The sequence below is a fragment of the Delphinapterus leucas genome, chromosome 12 (assembly GCF_059928025.1).
Source record: "Delphinapterus leucas isolate spDelLeu-1000000601 "Yukka" chromosome 12, BTC_Dleu_Yukka2, whole genome shotgun sequence".
Taxonomy (NCBI): Eukaryota; Metazoa; Chordata; class Mammalia; order Artiodactyla; family Monodontidae; genus Delphinapterus; species Delphinapterus leucas.
In genome coordinates, this window is record NC_143140.1 from 25,641,975 (window position 1) to 25,666,402 (window position 24,428).

The window sequence follows — 24,428 nt, forward strand, 5'->3', positions numbered from 1 at the left end:
CTTTCCAGCCATCATCATCTTGTGACCACAGGTAACCCATTCCAGGTCCACCAGCTGGGAAGTTCTGGTCTAGTGGAAGGCGCACTTGAGAGAATGAGAATTCTAACATGATGTGCTGCCATGGAGAGATGCCCAAGAAGCAGTGAGGTGGTAAGTGAGGGAGTCCTAAACCTGAAGGAGAGGTGGGCTGCAGGATTCTCAACCTGAGGCAGCTGTGGCTGAACTGACTCTTAAAGGACAGGCAGTAGTGAGTTATGGCAGTATCATGTGCTAGGTGCTAGGCTAAGTACTTAACAGATGTTGTCTCAGTTGATCTGATTTATCAAAAGTTACATTTGTTTATTGTCTGATTCCCCAAATAAAACGTAAGCTCCATGAGAGCAGGGATTTTTGTCTAACTTTGTTCTCCTCAGTATTCCTAGCACCTAGAGCCATGCACAGCAGAGAGTAGGTGTTTAACAATTATCCATGAATAAATCAACAGAGTCACCTTTCAGAGGTTAAACATTCATTTGTAAACTACCTAAATTCAGAAATTTGGTTCTAGACAAAGAATAGAGAAAACGTCCCTTCATTTGTACCTACCTAAAATCACCTTTAAGAGTATAAATTAAGGTTGAATCTTTACTTTTAAAAAATTATTATATTTTAGTGAATTTATCCATTGGAGGCAACTGGATACACAAGCAAAGATGTATGACCAAAAATGCTTCCTCCTACTTGAATGCTATAGAAAAAAACTGGTAACAACCTGAATGTCCATTGATAGGGGATTCGTAAAAAAGTAGCTGATGGGACTTCCCTGGTGGTGCAGTGGTTAAGAATCCACCTGCTAATGTAGGGGACACGGGTTTGAGCCCTGGTCTGGGAAGATCCCACATGCCACGGAGCAACTAAGCTCACGAGCCACAACTACTGAGCCTGCATGCCTAGAACCCGTGCTCCTCAACAAGAGAGGCCACTGCAATGAGAAGCCTGCACACTGCAATGAAGAGTAGCCCCCCCCCCACTGGAACTAGAGAAAGCCTGCACACGGCAACAAAGACCCAACGCAGCCAAAAATAAATAAATTAATTAAAAAATAAAAAAAGTAACTGAGAGCCTTGGACCTGGAGCCAGAGGCCCTGAGTCCTAATGCTTGCATTTCTGTATTCTGCTTGGTGACCTCAGGTAAGCTATTTCATTTTTCTTAGCAACAGTTTCTTCATCTATAAAATGGGAATAGTAGTACCTACTCTTTTGGGTTATTGTGAGAACCACACAGAACACCTTAGTGCCTAGTAAACACTTAATAAACAGTAACTATTATTACTATTTTGACTCTTCTTGTAAAATGTAGGTTCAAGTAAACAGAGTCATACAGTGATCATAAGCCACAGTTGGCACTCTGGATACAGGCTAGGCAACAGCTTCACTTGGGTAGGGAACCAAACCAGGAATCCTGTCCAACTGTACTCAGCTAGTGGCATCCCGCTTCCTCCAACTTCAGAACTCAGGCAGTGGCCTTGCCCAAAAATAGACCATGAAAGCAAGCCCAAGGATGTGACCAGCAGACACATCCAGAAACCCAAACTGAGCTGACTGGTAAAGAACTGTCTCTGCCGTAGCAAACCTGCAAAGTCTGGAAGAGGACACCAATTACTCGAATGCACAGATAACCAATGCAGGAATCAAGGATCAAAAAAAATCAAGTTAAGTATGACACCATCAAAGAGAACTAAAAATCTCTAGTAACTAACTTGAGCTATGCTGAAAAATTTGAAATCACTCAGTGTTCTTGTAGCTCTATAAAATTACTTTAAAAACAAGCAGTCAGGGACTTCCCTGGTGGTGCAGTGGTTAAGAATCCGCCTGCCAGTGCAGGGGACAAGGGTTCAATCCCTGGTCCGGGAAGATCCCACATGTCGCGGAGCAACTACCCCCGTGCGCCACAACTACTGAGCCTGTGCTCTAGAGCCCGCGTGCCATAACTACCGAAGCCCGTGCGCCTAGACCCTGTGCTCCGCAACAAGAGAAGCCACCACAATGAGACGCCTGAGCACAACGAAGAGTAGCCCCTGCTTGCCACAACTAGAGAAAGACTGTGCGCAGCAAGGAAGACCCAATGCAGCCAAAAATAAAAATAAATAAATTAAAAGAAAAAAAAGCAGTCATAAAACGGAATTCACCACTGTTTATTATGCTTTCACCTGAGGCCATGGTGGAGTAAGCAACAGGGATTTCTTAACCAGAAAAAACCAGACAACATACGAAACAACTATTTTCCAAAACTGGCTAATAGCACTGCAGGGCTGTAATTCATGAGAGAAAGGAAACAAACAAGATGAGCTCTATAACTGCCTAGTCTGTTGTCCAGAGGCGGTTTCAAAGCCCGTGGAAACAGTAGCCTGAACGATTCTTGGAGCTCATACAGGCTGGGAATGGTTTATATTCCCACTGGCCTGAGACGGAATGCCTCATAACACACAGGGCACCAGAGAGGGAATAAATTAGCCCTGGTAAAACAGCTATGATAAATATGGGTCGTATCAAAAGGCAGATTGTCATTAGCTTTATTCAAGAGACGGAGTGCTTTACTTAGTTTTCCAGTAAATAGGCTTGAAAATCATGTGTTATAGCTTTTCTATTTTCAAAATATTTAGCTATTCTCAAACTAAGAACACTGTAACTTGACCAAAATTGACCTTGCTCTATATCTTGCAAACATGAACACATACTTCCTTTTACTGTTTTCCTAAAAATTTTACTTGAGGTCTGTGAGGTTCTGTACGTTTACTGCTTATTACAACAAAGTTTATGTACCTCTTAAACACTGAAAAGAATGCACGGTGCTGAACTATATAGCCTTTCAACTCCTAGAACAAGATTTTTAAAACAGATAGTTGCGTAATTGTGGAGTATTTTTACATTAATCTTTCCATAATGCAATTAGTTGTATGTTTTGCTTTTATCATGTGATTTAATAAGTCCTTGAATAACAAAAAATGATGTATATGCTTCAAACAGAATACACAGCTTATCTGGTTTTTCATACTTCCTAGAATCAAAAGAATCTCAGAGTAATAAAAATGGTGAGTTTTGGGGCTTCCCTGGTGGCGCAGTGATTGACAGTCCGCCTGCCGATGCATGGGACACAGGTTCATGCCCCGGTCCAGGAAGATCCCACATGCCGTGGAGCGGCTGGGCCTGTGAGCCATGGCCGCTCAGCCTCCGCGTCCGGAGCCTGTGCTCCGCAGCGGGAGAGGCCACAACAGTGAGAGGCCCGCGTACCGCAAAAAAAAAAAAAAAAAAAAAAAAGTGAGTTTCTAGAAAGATCTATTTCCAATAATGGTTTTCTTCTTAGTGATCCAGCATCACTGTCATAATTTCTTTACCTATTTCTTAACCAAATTAAATAGTCTTAGTACTTAATGCAGAAATGGCCTTAACCATCCAATTTTACCTCCTAAAAACTCAAAACAGCCAAACCAAACTCACCCCATTTCCCTACTGCCCAGAAAATCTCAATGACAAATACAAACATATAAATAACTTAATCAGCTAACATTTGAGCTTCATCTGGGGAAAGCTGGCTTTTATTAATATTTTCTTGATGTGATAGATATTTCTGGGTTATCTCTATTTGTACATTTAAATTTAAAGAATTATACAGAAATATGAATATGATTGAAATGGTTAAGAAAAGCTTATATTAGCAGAATATTTTGGTTATTTCTTACCTCCTTCTGTAGGATTTCTTCTCGAACGTGAGAAACTACAAGAGACTCTTGTTTACCCTGCAGCTCGTTAACTTGATTTTGGAAATGTTTTATAAGTACCTAGGAAATTATGTTAGAAGTACTGAGTTAATAAAGCTTTTCCTTGAACATTATTTGAAAAATGAAAGTGAACTAATGACTTGTTCGTATTAAAAAATAGAAAGGATCCTAATATTTTATAATTGCCAAAATCTAACATCATTGCCACAGAAATTAAGTTCATTGAATAAATTAAACTCATTGAATAAACTCATCATTTTGTTTCTTTCAAAGTTTAATATATAACACCACACACATAAATTAATAACTATGTAACTACCTGGCTTCTTTATCTCTAATACTTTTCTTTTGAAGATCTGAAAAATACCACTTAAAATCAACTTCTATAAAGTTTAAACATTTTGAAGAAAGTGGCCAATATTATCTTTATACTTTGTAATTAAGATAGTTTTTATTAAAGAGCTAGTGACTAAAATAATAAAACCTAACATCTGTGAAAAGTCTCATTTTTAGACAAAGAAACTGAAGTACCTAAGTAAATACTTCCATCAAGAAGCTGCAAAAACAGGAAAAATTCATGTTTCTTTTCTCTAATGATTTACTTTTACTGTTTCTACAATCGGACTATGCTGACTTCATTTAACTCTCAATTTAAAATATTACACTTAGAACTCTGGGAAAATTACACATTGATACTTATGGCACTATGGCCTAATGACACTACTTTCCCCATCCCTCCCAGACCTCTCCTTATCATATAATCACTTGATATTATGTTTGCCACCCACTGACACCCCATTCCTTTGAGGGTAAGAAAGCTAGAGAAGCTCTCTGCAACGCTGTATAATGGTTACCTCAAAAAAGCACTTTAAATCTTTTTCAGTCAAGTATTAAAACAGTCAAAGTTCTTTATTTCTGAGCTATCTGAAATTAAATTACTGACCTCATTACATCTCACCCTTAGATACACCAAATATTTCAACACGCATTTTCTTACAAATCCACAATAACATTTTTACACCTAAGAAAATTTGCAGTAATTTCAGAATATCTCCTGTCTTGTCCACACTCAAACTTCCCCAACTGACGGACTTGTTTTTAATTAAAATCTTATTAAATAATTATGGGTGGGAGAGGTGATCATGAGATAATTATTTCTTGCAGTTTTTCCCCCTCAGTTTGGTATTAAAACCTACAGAAAGATGAAGAGCACAATGAACATTCATCTATTCTTCAATCTGAATTACCGACTGCTAACATTTTGCCATATTTGCTTTCTTTTCTTTTTTTCTTGGATACACCATTTGAAAGTAAGTTGCAAATTCTATTTTAATGCTGGTTTTTCAACTTGCAAAAACCACAGAAGATGGGCCACACAGTAGATATTTATAACTATTCCAAGTTGACAAACATACTATCCAAGAAGGAAGACACACGAGGAAATGCAGATGAGCTGTCACCGTGCCCTGTAAAAATTCTCAGAAGACTATGCTTCATAATGGCTATAGTTGTGTACATGTCTCTGTTCATTATTTTATCCCCCGCGCCTGAATGACCACAAAACATTATTTAATGAACAACAGGTAATGGGGAAAGAAAAGTGACTTGGCAGCTGGGACTTGGGGTGGAAGGAGGTGGTTCAGCATTCAGGTTTAAGTACAAGGTCCCCTTCACATTGGATGTATCCCTCAACCATCTATTACAGCCTACTTACAGGAAGATATATTTGAGAAATATAGGGACAAAATTGCAAAAACACTTATTTAAAGGTATAACTGTAAAGTAGAATAGTTAAACACATATATGGTAAGAGTGTTGTCTTCTATTAAAAAAAAAGAGGGGCTCCCTGGTGGCGCGGTGGTTGGGAGTCCGCCTGCCGATGCGGGGGACGCGGGTTCGTGCCCCGGTCCGGGAGGATCCCACGTGCCGCGGAGCGGCTGGGCCCGTGGGCCGTGGCCGCTGGGCCTGCTTGTCTGGAGCCTGTGCTCCGCAACGGGAGAGGCTACAACAGTGGGAGGCCCATGTACCGCAAAAAAAAAAAAAAAAAAAAAAAAAGAAAGTGACAGTAATTTCCCATTCCTATCACCAACCTCAAGAAGTGAAGTTAAAATATTTCCAGATACTTTGTCAACAGTCTTGAAAAAAAAAAACTGCATTACACTCAAAGTTTATTAAAGTCACCTACCTCTTGAGTTGCTATTTTACGATTTAGTTCGGCTACTTTAGAAGAAGAATTTTCGACTGCGTTTTGGCAAAGGAGTTTCTCTACTTCCCTCTCATGAGATGCTTTGAGGGATGTGATGTGTGCTGCAGTTTCTTCCTTGAACCTTTAGAGCAAATGAAAGACCACACATAAAAGTGGCTCTTCAACCTCTAATTCAGAGTCAGCACAAAAATAGTGTAAGAAGCCTGGAAATTAAAGAAGCAAAGGGAGAGAAGGCACCAATATCTACTGTACTGTGCTTGGTGCTTTATACATTACTGCCTATGAGTTCTTACAACCACTCCATGAGCTTGCTCTTATTTACTCAATTTTATAAAGGCAAACTTGAGTGTAGGAAAGAGTGATGTATCTAGGGTCCCAGATCAGTAAGTTGCAGAGCTGGAGTTTGAGCCCAGCAGAGCTGGACACCCCCCAGCCTGGGGCACTTTCTGAGAGAAACAAAGGTTCTAAATGTTCTGTTTGGATTTAAGGCAAAGAGCTTGTCATTTTATCTTTTAAGATAAACTCAGATTTCTTGCCCCAATTATTTAGACTCTCCAGTGCTTTGTTTCTAGGCAACACTCACCAGTTTTTGGTCCATGCATATGACTCCAGGGCTGGCTGCTGGTTGCAAGAATAAAATGATCTTTACGGTAATTCTTAGGACATAGGGTAGTCTGAACCTGAGACTACTTGAACCTGAGACTACTCGTTTGTCTCTATGACAAAATTTATGCATTCAGTGGCAGTTCAGTAAATGGTAAAGTTATACCAAAAAGCTGATACATTTCTTATAAACATTTCCCCTTATTGGAAAAATTATTAAAAAATGACAATTTTACTGAAAGCAGATATCTAGTAAATCACTGTTGACACTTGTTAACATGGCAATCCCCAAACTACAAACATATCAGTTGCTTACTTGACTACATTTCTTCATGGAAACAGTGTGATTAGGACCCTCGGAAAAGCATAAAAATCTAAAGCACCCATGACATAACTGAACTATAGTAAAAAGCAGCCTAAATCTGGGCCTAGGAAACACTTTTCACTTCTCAGGCCCAGAGCTGTCTGAAAAGCAGATTAACAATACTAAAAAATTATAAATTATGTATAGGAAAATTTATAGGAGAACCTGAATTTTAAATTATTTCTAGGAAAGAATATGATTCTTTCCAAACAGCTTCATTACTACTATCATATTCAGGACTAAAGAAACAAGGTTTCAATTTGGAAGCAGTATGACTGCCATGATGACTCAATTAGATGTGGCTGCTAATCAGTCAATAAGCATTTGTTAGGTGCTTCCTATCCTTATTCTCTGGTAGAAGCCCTGCACTCTCCCAGGTCCTACCTCTTCCTTCACTCAGGCACTCATTACGTATTCTGATGCTTCTAACTCTGGGTTCCGTAAGTCAGTCAAATGTACTGAAATCCTAATCTCTGAAGGGCATGACGTTACATATTCTCAATATATGTTATATAACTTCACAATTAATATGTTGCTTCACAAACATTAAACTACACATGTTCTGTACGCCCCAAACCTTATTTTAAACTTCATAATCAAACCTATTATTGCCTACAGGTTGCAAAAGAAGTATAATCATACATCAGTTCTCAAGGAGCTATTAGGTGGTGTATAATTAGTGCTTCTTGGTACATAAGTTATACAGGAGTTGAAGATGGGAGCAAGAAATTTCTAAGAAGTTCTAGGTAATATTTTTCCTAGAAAATGAAACATGAGTGAGCAAAAGGCAGGAAAGAAATTTGGCAAGTAACACTACTCTGATGGCGCAGGATCAGAATGGTGATGGGACTTGAGATGCCAGGTAGAGAAATTCAGTCTTGATACTTTAGGAAGTTGGGAGTCACTGGAGAGCAGAGTGACTCAGATACAGGAGTACTTAAAGAATTTTAACGGTTTTTAAGCTAGATGACTGGGGGAGACGGAAACTGAAATCAGGGAGAGTGGGGTGGGAAAACTGTCTAGTAAACCAAGTAGACCACACTATAAAAAGGAAGAAAGCAAAATTAATACTTATAAGGAAGCACCCCATAGACTGTCAACCCAAGGAATAAAGGTGGTAAAGCTGGGCCTGGCAACTGAAAATATGGTCATAGACAGAGATGGGGAAGTTGGGAGGTGGAGCCAGTTTATGGTTAAAAAAAGAGAAAATCTGTGATACTACTGATTCCAAGAGGAATAATCCAACACATTTTTAGATTTAACACCTGAGCTCAGGGAAGAGAACAAGCCTTGAAAAGTAAATCTAGGAGTCGTGGTTCATAGAAGCCATAGAGAACAGATGAGTTTAGCAAGGGAGAAAAAGCAGAGAACAGAGAGAAAGCCAAAACCTGAACTTTGGTAGAAAGTCAGATTTTTGAGGAGGGAGAAGGAAAAGGAGTCAGGAGTCTGTCAAAAGGAGCAGAAAAGGAGCTTTAGTCAGAGTGCCAAGTCATGGACGTTAAGGAGGAAACCCTTTCAGAAAAGGCAGTGTAGTCAACAACGTCACAGAAAATGAGGATGGAGAAAACTCCACTGGCTGAGAAAGGCTATTGAGAGACCAGGTTCAAAAGAGTGTGAGGATGAGAGCCACGCTTAGAGGAAGTCAGGGGGAAATAAAAGGAGAGGCTACTTGTGGAAAACTGCTACTGAAAGGCAGAGGACCAGAACTTGGTTTGATCGGATGAAAAAGATCTGAGCATGTAAGAAGGCTCAGAGGAAAGAGACAGGAGACGGTACTTGGAGATTCTGAGTAGGAAAGGGATGAGTACAGAAGTTCTTCAAGGCGTGAAGAGATGTAATCACAAGACTAATTTGAAGAGTTATTTTGGAAGAGGACCTTTTCCTCTTAGAATGTCAACTAGTTTCACTAAGAGCTGTTTTCTGATAGCTATCTGCCTACAGCAACCATAAATGATGGTATTCATTTGCAGGAAGGCCCAGTGGGTCAGCTTATCAACACCATTTGGATACGTGCAGAAAGGTAAGACTGCTCAGCCCAAGAACTGGGTTGACATGAAGATTCAAGTTCATTAGAATCTGAGCTTCCAATAGGTAGAAGATCCAACTCTGAAACAGATCTGTGCTTACCAATGTAATACAGGTTCTTAAAATCTGGTAATGAACTTAGTTCAGGGTCAAGCTAATTATCCAGGGGAAATACATCTATGATTTTTAAATTTTTATCTTTTTATGTCTCCATATACTGACGAAGTCACATTTTTACCTTTTCATGGAGTTTTCAAATTGGTTCACTGCTACTTCAGATTTCATCTTCAGCTCATTCCTCTCCACAGTTAATCTCTCCAGTTCATTTTTCAATCTGCAGTTTTCTTGTACAACCTCTGAAATATCGGAATCAGTAAAAGTATGTGGTTGGTAAAGCTTGCCCTCCAGGGTTCCAGAGGAGTTAGCATTTCTTTTACCCGGGTGCAGAACATGTTTCTTCACCCTTTTGGCAGTCATTTCCTCCCTAGCCTTAGAGTGCTGATTAGAGAGCATCTTTCTCCTCTCCTTCTGAAGCCTCTCCACAGTTTGTGAAAGGTGCTGTATCTCTCTCCCCTTTGCGGCTAGCTCCTCGTTGAGTCTGACCAGTTTAGCTTTAGAATGAGCCTGTTCCACCTGGAATTCTATAGACTGGAAATCTTGATCATCCTTATCATCTTTCTTGAGCTCCCATTCAGCATTCTGATGTTTAAGAACATCTATTTCAGCTTCAAGATTTCCTACAGTGATTTGATGGGCTTCCTTAACGTCATCCAGTTCCTTCTCTAGTGCTTTAACTCTGGAGGAGCTGTCATGTTGGTTCTGGGACGCCTCCTTCAACTTGCAGGCAAGTAGCTGTTCCTGCTCATCCAGTCTCTGCTCATACTGAATCTGTAGAAAATAATCCATGTAACGACAAACCACTGCTAAACATTTCATTAGTTACTGAAGCCCTGCACTCTCCCAGGTCCTGCCTTTTCCTTCATTCAGGGACTCACCATATATTCTGATGCCTCCAAGCCCATGTTCCTTGAGTCAGTCAAATGTGTTGAAGTCCTAACTTTGAAGGGCATACCATTATATATTCTCAATATATGTTACATAATTTCCTAATTATATGTTGCTTCATAACATTACAAGTTTTTATACACCATAACTTACTTTAACCTCACAAGCAAACCTATTATTGTGTACTCTTCTCTATGCAAACTGACACACTATACTCCCTGAGGATAAATAGGGAAAGCAGTTGGGGTTACAGATATCTGTAAGAAACAGCACATTTTCAACCTTCTAACATCAATTTAGAAATCTCATAGGAGTAATAAGTCAGCTTAGAATTTGCATATTGGAGCTTTATTACTATTATTAACAAAATAACCTAATAGTCTACTCTGTGGAGGGAGGCATGAAAGAGCTTTGTTCATTCAATCACTGAATGTATTTATTGCGCTACAACTGCATGCCAGGCTCTGTGCCAGATCCTAGAGATAAACTCAGTTCCTGCCTTCAAACAGTCCACAGCCCAGTGAGTTGAGTGACACGGCAAATTTCAATGTCCTATGATAACTGCGATAATGGGCCTATGAACACGGCGCAGAGGGGCACCTGGGTGTGTCTGGAGGCCTGAGGGAAGGAAGGAGGGAAGATGGCACAGAGGGAGCACATTCAAGTTCAGCTTTGAGGGATGTGTGTAAATTTGGGGATAAGTGGAAGCAGGGGTATTTTGGAAGTAGGAAGAGCACATGCGAAGGCAATGAAATGCTTGGTGTGCACTGGGAATCAGAAATGAAAGGAGGAAGTGGCTGGAAGTGAGCAGGGGCAGGAGAGGGGGGTGGGATAGGGACTGGAAAAAGGAAAAAGTTAGGTACGTTTAGATAGATTAAAAGGGGGGTGGGGTTGGAATTCATTCCTCTATTTGGTCTCTGCCCTCCAAAGACTACTCTTCGGTCTCATTCTAAGAAGCCCCCAGCCCCCATGGTACACCTCTGAGCCCCATCTCCATGGCTACCCGGCACTTACCTTCATTTTCTGAAACTGCTGTTCCATGGTCCGAAGGCTTTTCTTTGCTTCTTCATCTTTGCCCTCCAGATCAGCTTCTAGTTTTTTTATCCTTTTTTCCATAAACTCCACTGTATTTCTATCCACTGTATCACCAGCTGCTGATGCAGCCAATATTAAAGCAGGCAAAGAATTGGGATATCGTCTCTTTAGAATTCCTTCCATTTCCTTAACCTATTAAAATATTTTTGTATGCATGTTAAGGTCACAAATATATTAAAATTAAGCAGCTTAATGTCAAAATTTAGATTATGCTCTATCAGTCATGTCTAGGTTTCAGAGAGATGTTCATATCACATCTCAAGACTGAATCAAATGCACAGCAGCACAAATTAATTTCAAATTTTATATCCTGATTAAAACACATTATAGTATAATGTCTAATCTAATACTGGTTAATTTACAGAAATCCTCTTATGTTTATTTGAAATAGATCTTGGGTCTTCCTATTATACTAGTAACAACCAATTTTTGTGAGGACAAAGCTCTTTCCCCCTCCCCTTTTTCTACAGACACCCCTCAGGTAAGTGTTTATACTGTCTACTGATTGAAAAATTACTTATCTGCACACGAATGTGCAAAGTTTTTGTAATAAACATACAGCTTCCGAAGCCCCTGCCCCTGCCTGCAACCATCTCCCCGCTACCCCAGTCCTCCTCCAAATAAAGTTTAATCTACTTTAAAATGACTTCTTTCAATCAGGAAGCAAAGAGGATTAGATGACACTTAATGAAGTCCTCATAAAAACAACTTTTCATTTCGTCTATTAAAACAATAACATACTACACAGTCTTTCTGTAAGGAAAAACTGCACCTGGGTCCACAGAAATTAGAGCTTGATACTATATACACATACGTGTGTATACCTGCTTTTGTTTAAGGTATTATGTTAAGATACCTTTGAAAAACATAGAGTAAGAGAATAAAACTTCGTTGAACAGTCTTCTAACCCCCGAGTATGCAATAAAATAAATAAAATAGCACCTAAGAGGTGGTCTAGTGCAGAGGTTAGAGCGTGTCTGGAGTTAAGACTGTGTTAGCAGCATGTCAACTCCTCAATCTATACATCTCTTTCGCCTCATCGGTAAAGTGGGGAGGTAACAATACTGATTTCATGGTGTTCATATATTTAAGTGAGGATCAGATGACATTTATCTTGGTGAAGTGCTTAGCCGAGTGCCCAGCATGTGGTGAGGGCCTGATAATGGTTTTTATTATATATGATCTGGTCCCAAAAACTACCTTTCCTAAGGCAAGATGGGTTGCTCAAAATCCTGTTTATAGACTGAATATTGTTCCTAGTAGGTACTTAAGGGTCACATCGTTTGCAAAGTTAACAGCAAATATTTCCATTCCTGAAGACTGCTTGCACATTCATAGATATACCATAAAGTGGAATATATCCAGATACAAAAATGGATCATTTCATCTATAAAATTTTTCATTTTGCTTCCCCTGGTATTAAAAATCTAGACTAGACGTAAGCATATAAAGGTATATATTTCACACACACACACACACACACACACACACACACACACACACACAGAGACACCATGTATATTAAAAAGAGACTAGATTTTTTTAAATGAATTCGTTTTAACATATTTACAATTAACATATTAATTTAAAGTGCTAAACCATATTTTCAATCTGACTTCGATATTTTGCAAAGTATACTACATTTTTGGCAGAAAATTAATTTTATTTCTATCTTCTTTCATTTTGCTTTTTAATTTATTCTTTGGTCTCTGATACCAGTGTGGCTCTTGTTGTTGTTTTTTAAATCTCACTGGAAATTAAACTATGGAATATTCCATTAAATAAAAGCATGAATGAACACACATCGGAAATTTTCACTATAACATGCATATAAATTAGCCCCACTTTTACTTATGTGCTATTTAGAAAAAAAGATGTTTTATTCTACAATTAATCTATTTCAGGATATGGCTCAAACTGATTCTGAATATATTGTGATATACCTTGATTATAAAATATGTATTAAGATTTAAAATCATTAGGATAGAAATGTTCTGTTCAAGGGAACAGAACAAGATCTGAAATGTATGTGAGCAAACTATACAAAATATTAACAATATTTTAGAAAGATATAATCTAAGACAGTAAACCAATAAATTTTTAATGAAAGTGTTAGTAAAAGAGGGAGGTTACTTTGATAAAACGTTATATTTCTGATCCATATGGATCACCGTTTCAAAGAAATTTCAAAATCTCTTTACTCTCATACATTCACTTCTACATTATTCTCTTAAAATAAAATCATCTAGTGGAGAAGTGGTTCCTTTGTTCTTTCCTCTCTCACAATTCTGGATAGCTTCTTCTACATAGGCTAATCTTAGTCTTAGGCACTGGGAAAAAAAAAAAAAGCCAAGCGACCTAGACTATAGTTATTTCAGAATATTTCTCGCTCTTCAAACCACTTCAGTCCTGTTCCTTTCCTGGCCACTAAACCAAACTACCAAATCATACCTTTTAATAATAACAGGTCCTGTAAAGTAACAAAGTTAATTTTTTGCTTAGTTTTCCTTCTTCTTATAAAACTGGGATGATATGCAGCCCAGTGATGACCTCACAGTTTCAGGTTTGTGATGGAATAATATCTGTAGTCTAAGGGTCATGACTTGACTACAGGATCATGTTCTCTTATGAACAGGACTAGAAATTCTAATTTTGTTTTAATATTTAGTTATGAATACAAATACTACGTTACAGAAGGCTTTAAAAACGTAAGGTACAATTAATATTCCAGCCTACAAAACAACTATTTCAATGGAAAAAAACCTTTATCCTAGTGTTACTATATGGGTTTTGAAAAAAGTCTTCCAGCCACAATGACCATGAAATGAGTATTTCTAAGCCTAACCAGTGAGCCAGAGCTGAAAATTATGGCCAGCTCTCTGGGAGGGGATGTTCGGTTTCCAGGGTGTTCTGCTGGACTTCCCTAGCGCTACTAACATGTTCCCAACTGGAGGGTCTCCTTCTGTGCCCTCCTCTCTCACCTGGTTTCAGGGATCCTAGCTCTACAGGTGATCAGGAGAAGGGATCCTAGCTCTACACCCAGAGTGGCAAAGTTCTGTTTCCTTCTTCCTGGATGTCAAATAGAGCTGGGATGCAAATAACCTTTCATCAATAGGTCTACCACCTAATGAGACACACTACTCTTAAAAATTCTTTATGCAGAAAGCCACAGAGTACATAAAATGATGTTGTTTACTGTGTTTTTATTGTTACTTTAAATACTGTATTCAAAGTTTAAAGCAGAGGCAGTTCTATATTAAAATGAATGAATAAAACCAAAAATTTCCAAGTTGACTACATCTTGTAGGAACTCCTGAAACAAAAGAGAAAACAAAAATGCTCTGTATATAAAATATCTTAATGAAAATTTACCCTGAACACGTACTTGTCGCTCTAGATCCTGAATTTTTTTGGCATCAGTTGCTTTTTCTTTTAAACGTATCTTCTGCTGGATGGATGGATTTCCAGATTCAGCTTTCAGTTTCTCAACCTACCAATAAGGAAATACCATGTTAAGAAGCATATTTAAAACACAGCAGAGAAACACCAAGAGGGAAGTGTAATGGCAGTTCATTAATTCACTTATCAGATCCCAGATAGGGCACTGAGCTGGAGATATGGAGAGCAAACAAGACAAGCCAGGTTCCTGCTTTCATGGTGCTTAGATCTTAATGGAAGGAGACAGTTGAAAAGCTAATAAACAAAATCATTAAGTAAATTAAATAACTTCAGAGAGTGACAAGTACTATGAAGAAAATAAACTCAAGGAATGAGAAGAAAGAGTCAGAGGAGGTGAGACTGGTAGCTACATTAGATTAAGAGGTCAGGAAGATCTTTCTGGGAAGTAGAAATCGGAGGTGAGACTTGAACAAGGAGTGAGACACAGGAAGGAGCTAAGTCAGTGCACACTCTAGGCCAAAGCAACAAGTGGAACGAGCTCGGCTTGTTCAAGAACCAGAGGGAGGCCCGTGTGGTTGGGAGAAGAGTGACCGGGAAGTGCAGTACGGATGGGGCTGGAAAGACAGGCAGGGTTCAGACCACATGGGGACCTCACAGGCTGTGCGCTAAGGAGCTTGGATTTACAGTTGCCCCTTGGTAACCGTGGGGCACCGGTTCCCAGACCCCTGCAGATACTAAGATCCGGGCATGCCGAAGCCCCAGGGATGCTCAAGTCCCTTGTATAAAATGGTGTAGTATTTGCCTGTAACTCCCATATACTTTAAATCATCTCTAGATTACTTATAATACCTAAAACAATGTAATAAATGCTATGAAAATAGCTGCCAGTGAACAGCAAATTCAAGTTCTGCTTTTTGAAACTCTGTTTTTCTTCCAAATATTTTCAATCCACAGTTGGTTGAATCTGCTGGATAGGGAACTTGTGGATACAGATGGCTGATTGTATTCTCAGGCTAATTTAAAATAGACTACACAAATAAACACAAACCGAAGTCAAACTGGCCATTTTAATGAACAGAATTTCGAGTATATTGATTTGATGACACAAAGCTATGAAGGAGTGTTGAAGATAATAGGGTTCATCTATAGAAATACAGTCTGAAATGATCATTACCTCAAGTTTCAGCTTCTCAATTTCTTCATTTGCTTCTTTAAGCCGAACTGCATCTTTATCCAGAAGTTCCTGATTTTCGGCATACCACTGTAATCTTTTTTGCAGGCGACTTATTTCTTGTTTATGTGTTTCTTCTAAAATTTTTATTTCATATAATTTTTCACCTATAAAATAAAGTAATACAATAACTCCACTGTAACTTTTCAAAATATGGAAATAAACTACATTGAAAAATTTTAAATGAAAACCAATGTCTCTCTAATGAAAGCATTAAGAAAAAAAGAGGCCAAAAACAACTGATGTACGTAAGTCTTTGTCTAGTTTAGTGTATTAGTAAAGGAGGATGAAGACTGTGTTCAGAGTCCAAATCCTCAAACTTGTAGCAAAGTTGAATCACTTGTTTTCCCACTGACTTTCATTATAAAAGTAAAGTCTTTTCTATGAAAATAAATGTTGGATTCAGGAGATAATAAAAATGAAGAATTCCTATAATTATATTAAAAAGTAACAATGGCAAACATTAGAGAGCGCTTCCCATGTAAGACTTTAATTAATACAACAAACATATGATGGGAACTATTGTTGTTATTCTATTTTACAGATGAAGAAAGTAAATTTCTTACAAACAGTAAGTGGATTTTACTATACACATCTCACACGAAGATCATATCACAGAGGAAAGATCCTTCCTTTGGCAAACAAGGGGTTCTCTGACTAACCTTTCTAGCCCTGTGTTCTGCCATCCTAAGCTGCAATCCACAGGTGTATCCAAAAACACACTCATGAAACACTCTTGAGCGGCCCCCTCCATTCGTTTACTCCTGAATCTCTCCAGCTGTCAGGACCCTCAAATGCTATTCCTCTCTGAAACCCTTATTAGCACCCTCATGTTTATTTCTAATTTTTTTAATGTTAAACTTTCTTATCTTACTCTCCTTCTGCGTTCTTATCTTACTCTCCTTTGTTTTCCCTGGTGGGGTATACCATATCCATCCTTGTGTTTCTACAAACATTTGTTCATTTGGTAACTACTTGAGAGCTTATGTTTCAGACCCAGGTATAAAAAGGGAGACCGTGCCCTGGAAAGTCACAGTTTAGCTGGGATGACTGTAAACAACTAAGCTTACAATGCCATGAATTCAAAACAATCTGTGACTTTCTTTGGTCTCGCAATTATTGCTGCTAAAACCAATCAAATGCACATACCTATTAACTAATTTTTTTAAGTTTCTAAAATTACAATACACTTCAAGGAATAGCATTTTAACTATACTATCCAATTGCTATTACTTAACTCAAGATTAGAACAGTTAGGAGTATAAAGGTAAACCGTTTCAGCTCAGACTTTTACCTGTGGCATAAGCAATCTGGTCTTTGGCTTGGTCTCTCTCTTTCTTCACTTTTTCCAAGTCTACTTCAAGAGCCTGTTTGTCCTGCTTCAGTCTTTTGATGTCTTCCAATAAACTGTTTTTTTCTTTCTTGATATTCATAAAAATACGAAAGCAAATTATTTCCAACCACAATAAATTGTGGTAGAGTCTCCTTCACCCACGTCATCATAAACACTGCTAATTATTTTTCTAAATTTTAGCTTGATCTTATCACCATTCCCCTCCAAACGATCACGAGCTCCCCAGAGCCTACTAGAATCAGTTCTAATCACGTAACTCAACACAGCTTCCAAGCCCCTCCACTCTGCCGTTCTCACTTCTCCTGGGTTACTACAATAACCCTCCTAACCAGTCTGCCTCTTCCACTCTCAGCACCTAGTCTTTTCTCCTCACAGTAGCCAGAGGAACTGTCTTCAAGAGTCAGTTAATGTCAGTCTTCTGTCTGAAGCTCTCTGGTGGCTCCCACCCCTCTTGGGGGAAGCCCACAGCCCTTACCATGACCTTCAGTGTCACAGAACCCAGTCGTGCCCGCTCCTCTGACGCATCTCCTACAAATCTCCCCCTCGCACTCCACACCAGCTGCAGAGACCTCCTGGCTGTTCTTTGAACCTGCCCAGCACGTTCCAACCCCACGGTGTTTTTGCACTTACTGTATCCTCTGCCCTCACACAGCCAGGTGGTTCGTTCCTTCACTTTATCAGGATTTCTGTTCAAACGAGGCCCCAGGAAGGCCTTCCCTGATCATTCTAAAACGGCAACCCTCATCCTGGCCCCCAGGTGTGCTGCTATTTTTTCTTCTCACACACTCATCACCGCCTGACATAGACGTTTACTTGAAAGCAGAACTTTACTTTGCTCATCCCTATATCACAAATGCAAAAAAATGCTTGGCACATTTTTTAAAAAGTTAAATTCTCAATGTGTTCACATGCCGCACTCTCTCAACTGCCCTCATTCCTCGCCTTGCCAAAGTCATACTTATCCTTCAGAGCATAGTTCAAATGAGGCTATTCATGATAATACCTGCCCCAGCATTACCACAAACTTTCAGTGTACCTCTAGCACAGCATTTACTACTTTGTTTCATACAACACTTATTTGGGTACAAGCCTTTTCTCTTTGTTAGGCTGAGAGCTCTTTGGGGACCAAGACTGATTTTACTACTTGCTTACTTTATGGCACCAAGCACATGGCAGGTACTCAATAAATGTATACTGAACTGAACTCACAACTGCTGAACAAACTCCTGGGGCACAGTTGGTATCTTTTACTTTCAAAATGAAAATTCTTAGAAACTTTCTATCACCCTACCTTAGAATCTAAAATACAGTCTAATGAAGAAAATAAATCCATTCATAAGGGCTTGAATAATCGTGGTCCTAGCTGTATCATTTAATTGTTTAATCTTCTGTGCGATCTTCTGTGGATGTCTTTTCAGGAGAGCATTGAATTTCTACAAGAACCTACTGCGTGGACACTAAGAGGCCTCTGCCTGTCTCTCCGACCTTTTCTTCCATCACTCTTGTCCTTACTCACCCACTTCTGCCTCAGGTGCCTCTGTATCTGGAAGGTACCAAGCCCAATCCTGACTCGGCCTGTGCTTCCCCCTGGCTGGAAGGCTCGGTCTTTGCACAGTGAGCTGCTGCTTCTCCTCCATTCTTGATGCAGACACCACTTTCTCAGAGAGCACCTCCTTGCCCACACGGCTGACAGCTGCCTTACCCCAGCCCTGCCTACCATTAGTCTCTATTCTTATTTTCCTCAAAGAACTTACCTCTATTTGTAACTATTTCTTGTTCACTTATTATCTGTCTTCCCTGGTAGAATATAGGTTCCTAGTGAGCAAGGCCCATGTCTGTCTTGTTTACCTACTGTTTTTCCAACTCCAGAATGATTGCCTGACTGACTGGCCGAACTGCAGTCAGCCTCATCCTCCTCTCCACCCTGGGAATCTAGAAGAACAGGGCTCAGGGCCTTCGCTTTTAGTATGTGTCCATCCATAGTTTACAAAACAACAATTCACATTTTAAGACTACACTAATTGGTATTAATTTTTAAGGTACAAATTAGACTATACGTAAGTAGGTTTGATATGAATATTGTATTACAGATTTATCTCAGTATGAATTTTTTGCTCTAGAACTATTTAAACTCAGAAAACCAAAGTGAATGAAAATTAACGCATGACATTCCATCTTTCAATATTTGCACAAATAAACACAACCCTAAGTAATTTTTATCTTTAACCCTTCTTCTTTTTTTGATTTCTTTTTTTTTTAATCTTTTTTTTTTTTTGGCTGCGTTGGGTCTTCATTGCTGCGCGCAGGCTTTCTCTAGTTGCAGCGAGAAGGAGCTACTCTTCGTTGCAGTGCACCCGCTTCTCCTTGCGGTAGCTTCTCTTGTTGCAGAACATGGGCTCTAGGCGCATGGGCTTCAGTAGTTGTGGCGCACTGGCTTAGCTGTTCCGCAGCATGTGCGATCTTCCCGGACCAGGGATTGAACCCGTGTCCCCTGCAGTGTCAGGTGGATTTTTAACTGCTGCGCCACCAGGGAAGTTCCTTTCTGATTTCTTTTAAGGTGTTCCCTGCCTTTGGTACTTTCACCATGATGGATTTAGATGTAGATTTTAAATTATGTATCCTGAGCAGGACTCACTGTATTTCCTGAATTTGAGAATTCATCTCTTTTATTAATTTCTAGACAATTCTTAGCCATTACTTTAAAAAAAATTTAATTACATACTAGAGTATCTCACATCTCTGATATTTTTCATTTCTCTATTTTTTTGTGTTTCACTCTAAGCTCCTTAGATCTATCTTCTAGTTTACCAATTTCTTCTTAGTTATGTATGATCTATTTAATTTTTCTACTTATTCTGTTTTTCCCTGAATTTGCCTAGTCTGTTTTGTTCTTTCCTCACACTGAATTTCTCACTTATTTTGTATATTAAATCATTTAAAGTCTATTTATTTCATAGTCTACTCAGTAATTTGACTGGGGTTCTAATCCTGCTGTTTATTAAATCATCCCATGCCTGCTCACAGTGGGTTGTTTCCCTGGGTTTTGTAATTCTGCATTCTGGGCGTACCGTCAGCAGGATTTTACCTGAAGGAATACCATGTGAGCTGGGTTAAGGATGGATACCCCTAAGAGTGTTTTGCATGTGTTTCTTAAGACACACTTAAGATGATCACTAACTCAAGACCACCTTTTATGCTATTTTCTTTTTCCAGTTTGAGTATGACCAAACCTTGAAAGTAGTGTCAATTCAAATACTAAAACACAAATGAAGGCAGTAGGGATGACATTTATACTGAACAACTAGTAAGACACTGAGCAGGGATTTTTTTTCCCCCTCTCTATACAGAAATCAAGTTAAGACAGATAAGCTTTCTTGATATTTCAGCCCCTTCTGAAGGTGGGTGGGTTTTTTCATGGACCACTGTTTTACTGAAGGATGTGGCCCTTTGAAATCCTGGGGTCCTATCTCTACTTTGTTATTAAAGCTCAAGGCTCGTGGTTACTGAACTGGCAGCCTAGGAGCAATGTTTACTGCTAGGTTTGTATCCCTGTTCATTTCTGACCCCTAGAGATTCCCCTTACTTTCTTGAGAGCTGGGTTATGCACTTACAAGATGTTTCTTATTTTTAGCCAGCATTTTCCAGTGATTTCAGTGGCAGTTTTAGTTTCCCGTTTGTCAGAAAAAAGTGTGTTCAAAGTAGCACTTTTAAAAGGTCACTAATAACAGCCTTCAAATGAAGCTAATGCTGTGCTTGAAACCTTACCATGTTTTCCCAAGTCTTCATAAACTTCAGCAATGTTAATTGCTCTTGTAACTTGCTAGTTTTTGAGGCCCACTGATAAGTGCGGGTGTCCAATCATTTATTCCTTCTTTCTACTTATCTGCCTACCTATCTAATCATTCTATACATACATGCATCTTAAGAAAGTTCTCTAATGGATTCATATTTGAAGCTGTATTTTACATAAAAGTCTGTTAAGCATCAATTATTGAACTAAGGCATGTTTAAAGTGCTATATAACCTAACTTTATATAATAAATTTCTAATTAAAAAGTGATATGTAATTGGAATTTTTCTAATTTACATAATCATTCAAATAGATTGGAAGGACTTTTTAGTTTAGTGCTGTGGTTCTTAATGGGAGGGAGTGGGGAGAGTTGACTGCCCTCCCACAGGAGATGTCTGGAAACGTGGCAGTGCTTTTGAGTGTTGCAGTGACTGGTGGGTACCATGAGCATAGTTCCTGGCGACAGGAGTGATAAAAATCATGCAATGCCTAGAACTGTTCTGCTTAAGACAGAATTAATCTGCCCTAAATCCCCAAACTTCTCCTATTGATAAATATTGCTTTAGAAAATTCTAGGCCATATTCTTTATAACAATTCAATACAAATAAAGAAAAAAGTTATACAGTAGCTATTGCATTTCACCTCTGTGTTAGGCATATCAGACACACATATTTGCAGATATAGCCTCTGCCCCCTAGAACCACACAGTCCGCTTGGGAAGACAGAGGAAAAGCCAGCTAACTTTTTAAGGTGAATGATTATCTTCAAATTATTTTCCTATTTTAGCCGTACATTTCCAATGAGGAATTTGAAGTTAGGTATACATGCCCTAAATAAGGTTATGCCTCCAACCATGGCTCCACGTGATAAATGCCTGATGAGAGGTTGGATTATAAAGAGGATGCCATCTAAAACCAGCATCACATTGTCTCCTCTATAGTAAGGTCACATGTGTCCCAGTGCTAACCTTAGATATTTCCTAATTTTTAATTGGTATGAAATTTATAAGCAGAGTTTATTTTTTCATAAATTACAAAAGCAGATTTTTTTTTTACACATGTAGAGATTTTTATAACAATCTTTCCTATTGCTAATGGTTAAAATCCTTATGCAACTTACCTGTGCCACCCGTAGTTCTGCTAACAGATCTGTAAAATTCTCGTTTCTGGTGGGCTCTGAATCTTCAACTACTTGAGACAGGAAACGACTTTTATGCATCTGTTCTCTGATTTATTTTGAAAATAAAAAATATATATATTTTAAAAGGTACTCCTTTCAATACAAAATATTCAATTCTTAAAAATTAAAAACACTTTGTACGTTGAAACTATGTGAGTCACTGAAGAGAAAGTTTATTTAAACTAAAGATTACAATACTAAAATACTAAAAGAGAAGTATACTTCATGTGAAATTTTTATGTATAATCTAAAAGAACCAAAACCCTAAGAGTACTGGTTTATTTGTAATATGAAAATATTTCCTGCCAATTCTCAGGAAAAAAAAAATCAATCTCCCGGAAAGACTTGCTGCATTTCCCCTGTGGTGTTCTGTACTCCTTGTCACATCATTCTAGACTCCTGAGAAACACAAATTGCCAATCATACCTATGGAAACTAACAAATAAAAACAAACACAGTCTACTACTGGTACCTTAAAATCAATTTTTCTGTTTTTTTCCAGAGATATTATACAAGTTTAGGAGTACACATATGATCACCTAACCCTACTTTCTAAAGAAACCATTTATTCCATTGTGAAAATTCATTTAGAGCTTCAGGTTTGGATCCTGGAATAGATCTTCTCTCTTAAAAGCCAGGCAACAGGGCTTCCCTGGTGGCGCAGTGGTTGAGAGTCCGCCTGCCAATGCAGGGGACATGGCAGGTTCATGCCCTGGTCTGGGAAGATCCCACATGCCGCGGAGCGGCTGGGCCCGTGAGCCATGGCTGCTGAGCCTGTGCGTCCAGAGCCTGTGCTCCGCAACAGGAGAGGCCACAGCAGTGAGAGGCCCGCATACCGCAAAAAAAAAAAAAAAAAAAAGGCCAGGCAACATTATCAGATATGAAATTTTAAAATACTTTATTGAAGCATCTGGGAAGAAAGCAGATGTAAATGCCTTCATGCCTCAGAACTGTGCAGATTATCAGCCTTGGCTTGGGGTCACACTTACCAGGAGAAAGGGGCATTTTCCCCTTCCTAATTTACACAAAAGTGCCCTCACTAGCCAACCTGTGTATTTTCCAGCTTTGTCTGCTACAAGATATGCTTTTTTCTATTTTGCATGAAAGATGAGTGTGAGCTAACAGCAGCCCTGCCTCACATGCCCTAAGTTACCTTACAAAAAAAATGGAAGAAGTATGTAAATAAATAAAACATACATGACGTTCATAGCCAAAGAAATTTCTTCTGATCGCGGTCCTATTTGAAGTTTTAGGTGTTTACATGAAATGATGCATAGCTGGCAGTCATTTCCCAAAAGAAGACAGTACCCTAGCTTGCCCACATTTGTTGGTTCAGCTCTTTCACTTAGTGTGTTAAAGACGGATGTAATAACATCCCAAAGGCCGTACAGTCTGAAGTATGATTGATTCTTAAGTGGCTGCTGGTGCCCCGTCAGCCTGCCACGGTGAGCGCTGGTTGTAATAACTCGCAGGTTCTCCTTCTCTGGAGAAATGCCCTTGCCAAATAGCAACCCCTGCCCCCTGGCCCAGAGGATACCCCCACTCACTCCCTGGGGCCCACCTCAGCCAGGGACTGGCTGCCTTGGGGGGTACAAAAGGCTGCCCCCCACGTGCCTCAAGTAGGGGCCAACTCTGCAATGCAATGTGTTCTCCTGAGCCTCCTGGCGAGAGCAGAATGAAGCCAGCCTCCAGCCGAGACCACATTCTTACTTGCCTCCCCTCCTGCTACCCGCCCCCATCTTGCTTCTCTGGCTCCCCATCTCCTGAGACTAATCCTCCGGGAAATCACCTCCATGAGGATCCCCACCTCAGGCTCTACTTGTATGGAACCTGACCTAAGACAGTAAATAACACTGTATTTTCTCTTTACTATTATTACTAACAGCATTATTACTAAGATGTATTACCCAAGTATCTCAGGCTTAAAAGGAATATTCAATTTCCTGAAATAGATGTCAAACTCAAATACGAATATACTGAAAATACTGAAAGTATGTACTAGTCATCTAATATCAAGAGAAAATCCACTGAATATTAAAAATACAAAAGTTACAGAACTGTAAATCAGTGTACAATTTTTAAAAATTTCTAAGTATCCTAAATGTTTTATTAATGTAACAATAAAATGCTTAGAAATAGTCCAAGTATATTTGATTTTAAGAATTTTAAAAGGACTTACTTTAAGGCAGCTAACTCGCTGAATAAACTCTGGTTTTCCTTGAACATTCGCTCCTCATTTTTCTTGTTTTGTTCTTGGAGATCTTTCACTTGATTATACAATTTTTCGTTTTCCTTTTTATACACGGAAAATTATGTTTTAGTTGAAAATCAGTAGTGCTTACATAAGTATATCTGCTTCTAAAAGATACATCCTTTAAACATTTTTAATAGCTTTTAAATTTCTTCAGTTTTTGAGTA

General features: G+C 38.9%; 1 protein-coding gene across 4 annotated transcripts in view; it reads right to left on the reverse strand.

The window, feature by feature from the left end:
• CEP162 (centrosomal protein 162) overlaps positions 1 to 24,428 on the reverse strand; it is a 92,636-nt gene that overhangs the window by 15,917 nt on the left and 52,291 nt on the right. For all 4 annotated transcript variants that reach the window (XM_022552072.3, XM_022552063.3, XM_022552045.3 and 1 more), the window contains 9 exons: positions 24,190 to 24,302; positions 21,951 to 22,056; positions 16,981 to 17,107; positions 15,630 to 15,793; positions 14,442 to 14,546; positions 10,976 to 11,188; positions 9,195 to 9,844; positions 5,944 to 6,085; positions 3,720 to 3,818 (listed from right to left, as the gene is read on the reverse strand). In XM_022552072.3, coding sequence (XP_022407780.1) covers positions 3,720 to 3,818; positions 5,944 to 6,085; positions 9,195 to 9,844; positions 10,976 to 11,188; positions 14,442 to 14,546; positions 15,630 to 15,793; positions 16,981 to 17,107; positions 21,951 to 22,056; positions 24,190 to 24,302 — 1,719 coding nt within the window. The remainder of the gene's footprint in view (positions 1 to 3,719; positions 3,819 to 5,943; positions 6,086 to 9,194; positions 9,845 to 10,975; positions 11,189 to 14,441; positions 14,547 to 15,629; positions 15,794 to 16,980; positions 17,108 to 21,950; positions 22,057 to 24,189; positions 24,303 to 24,428) is intronic.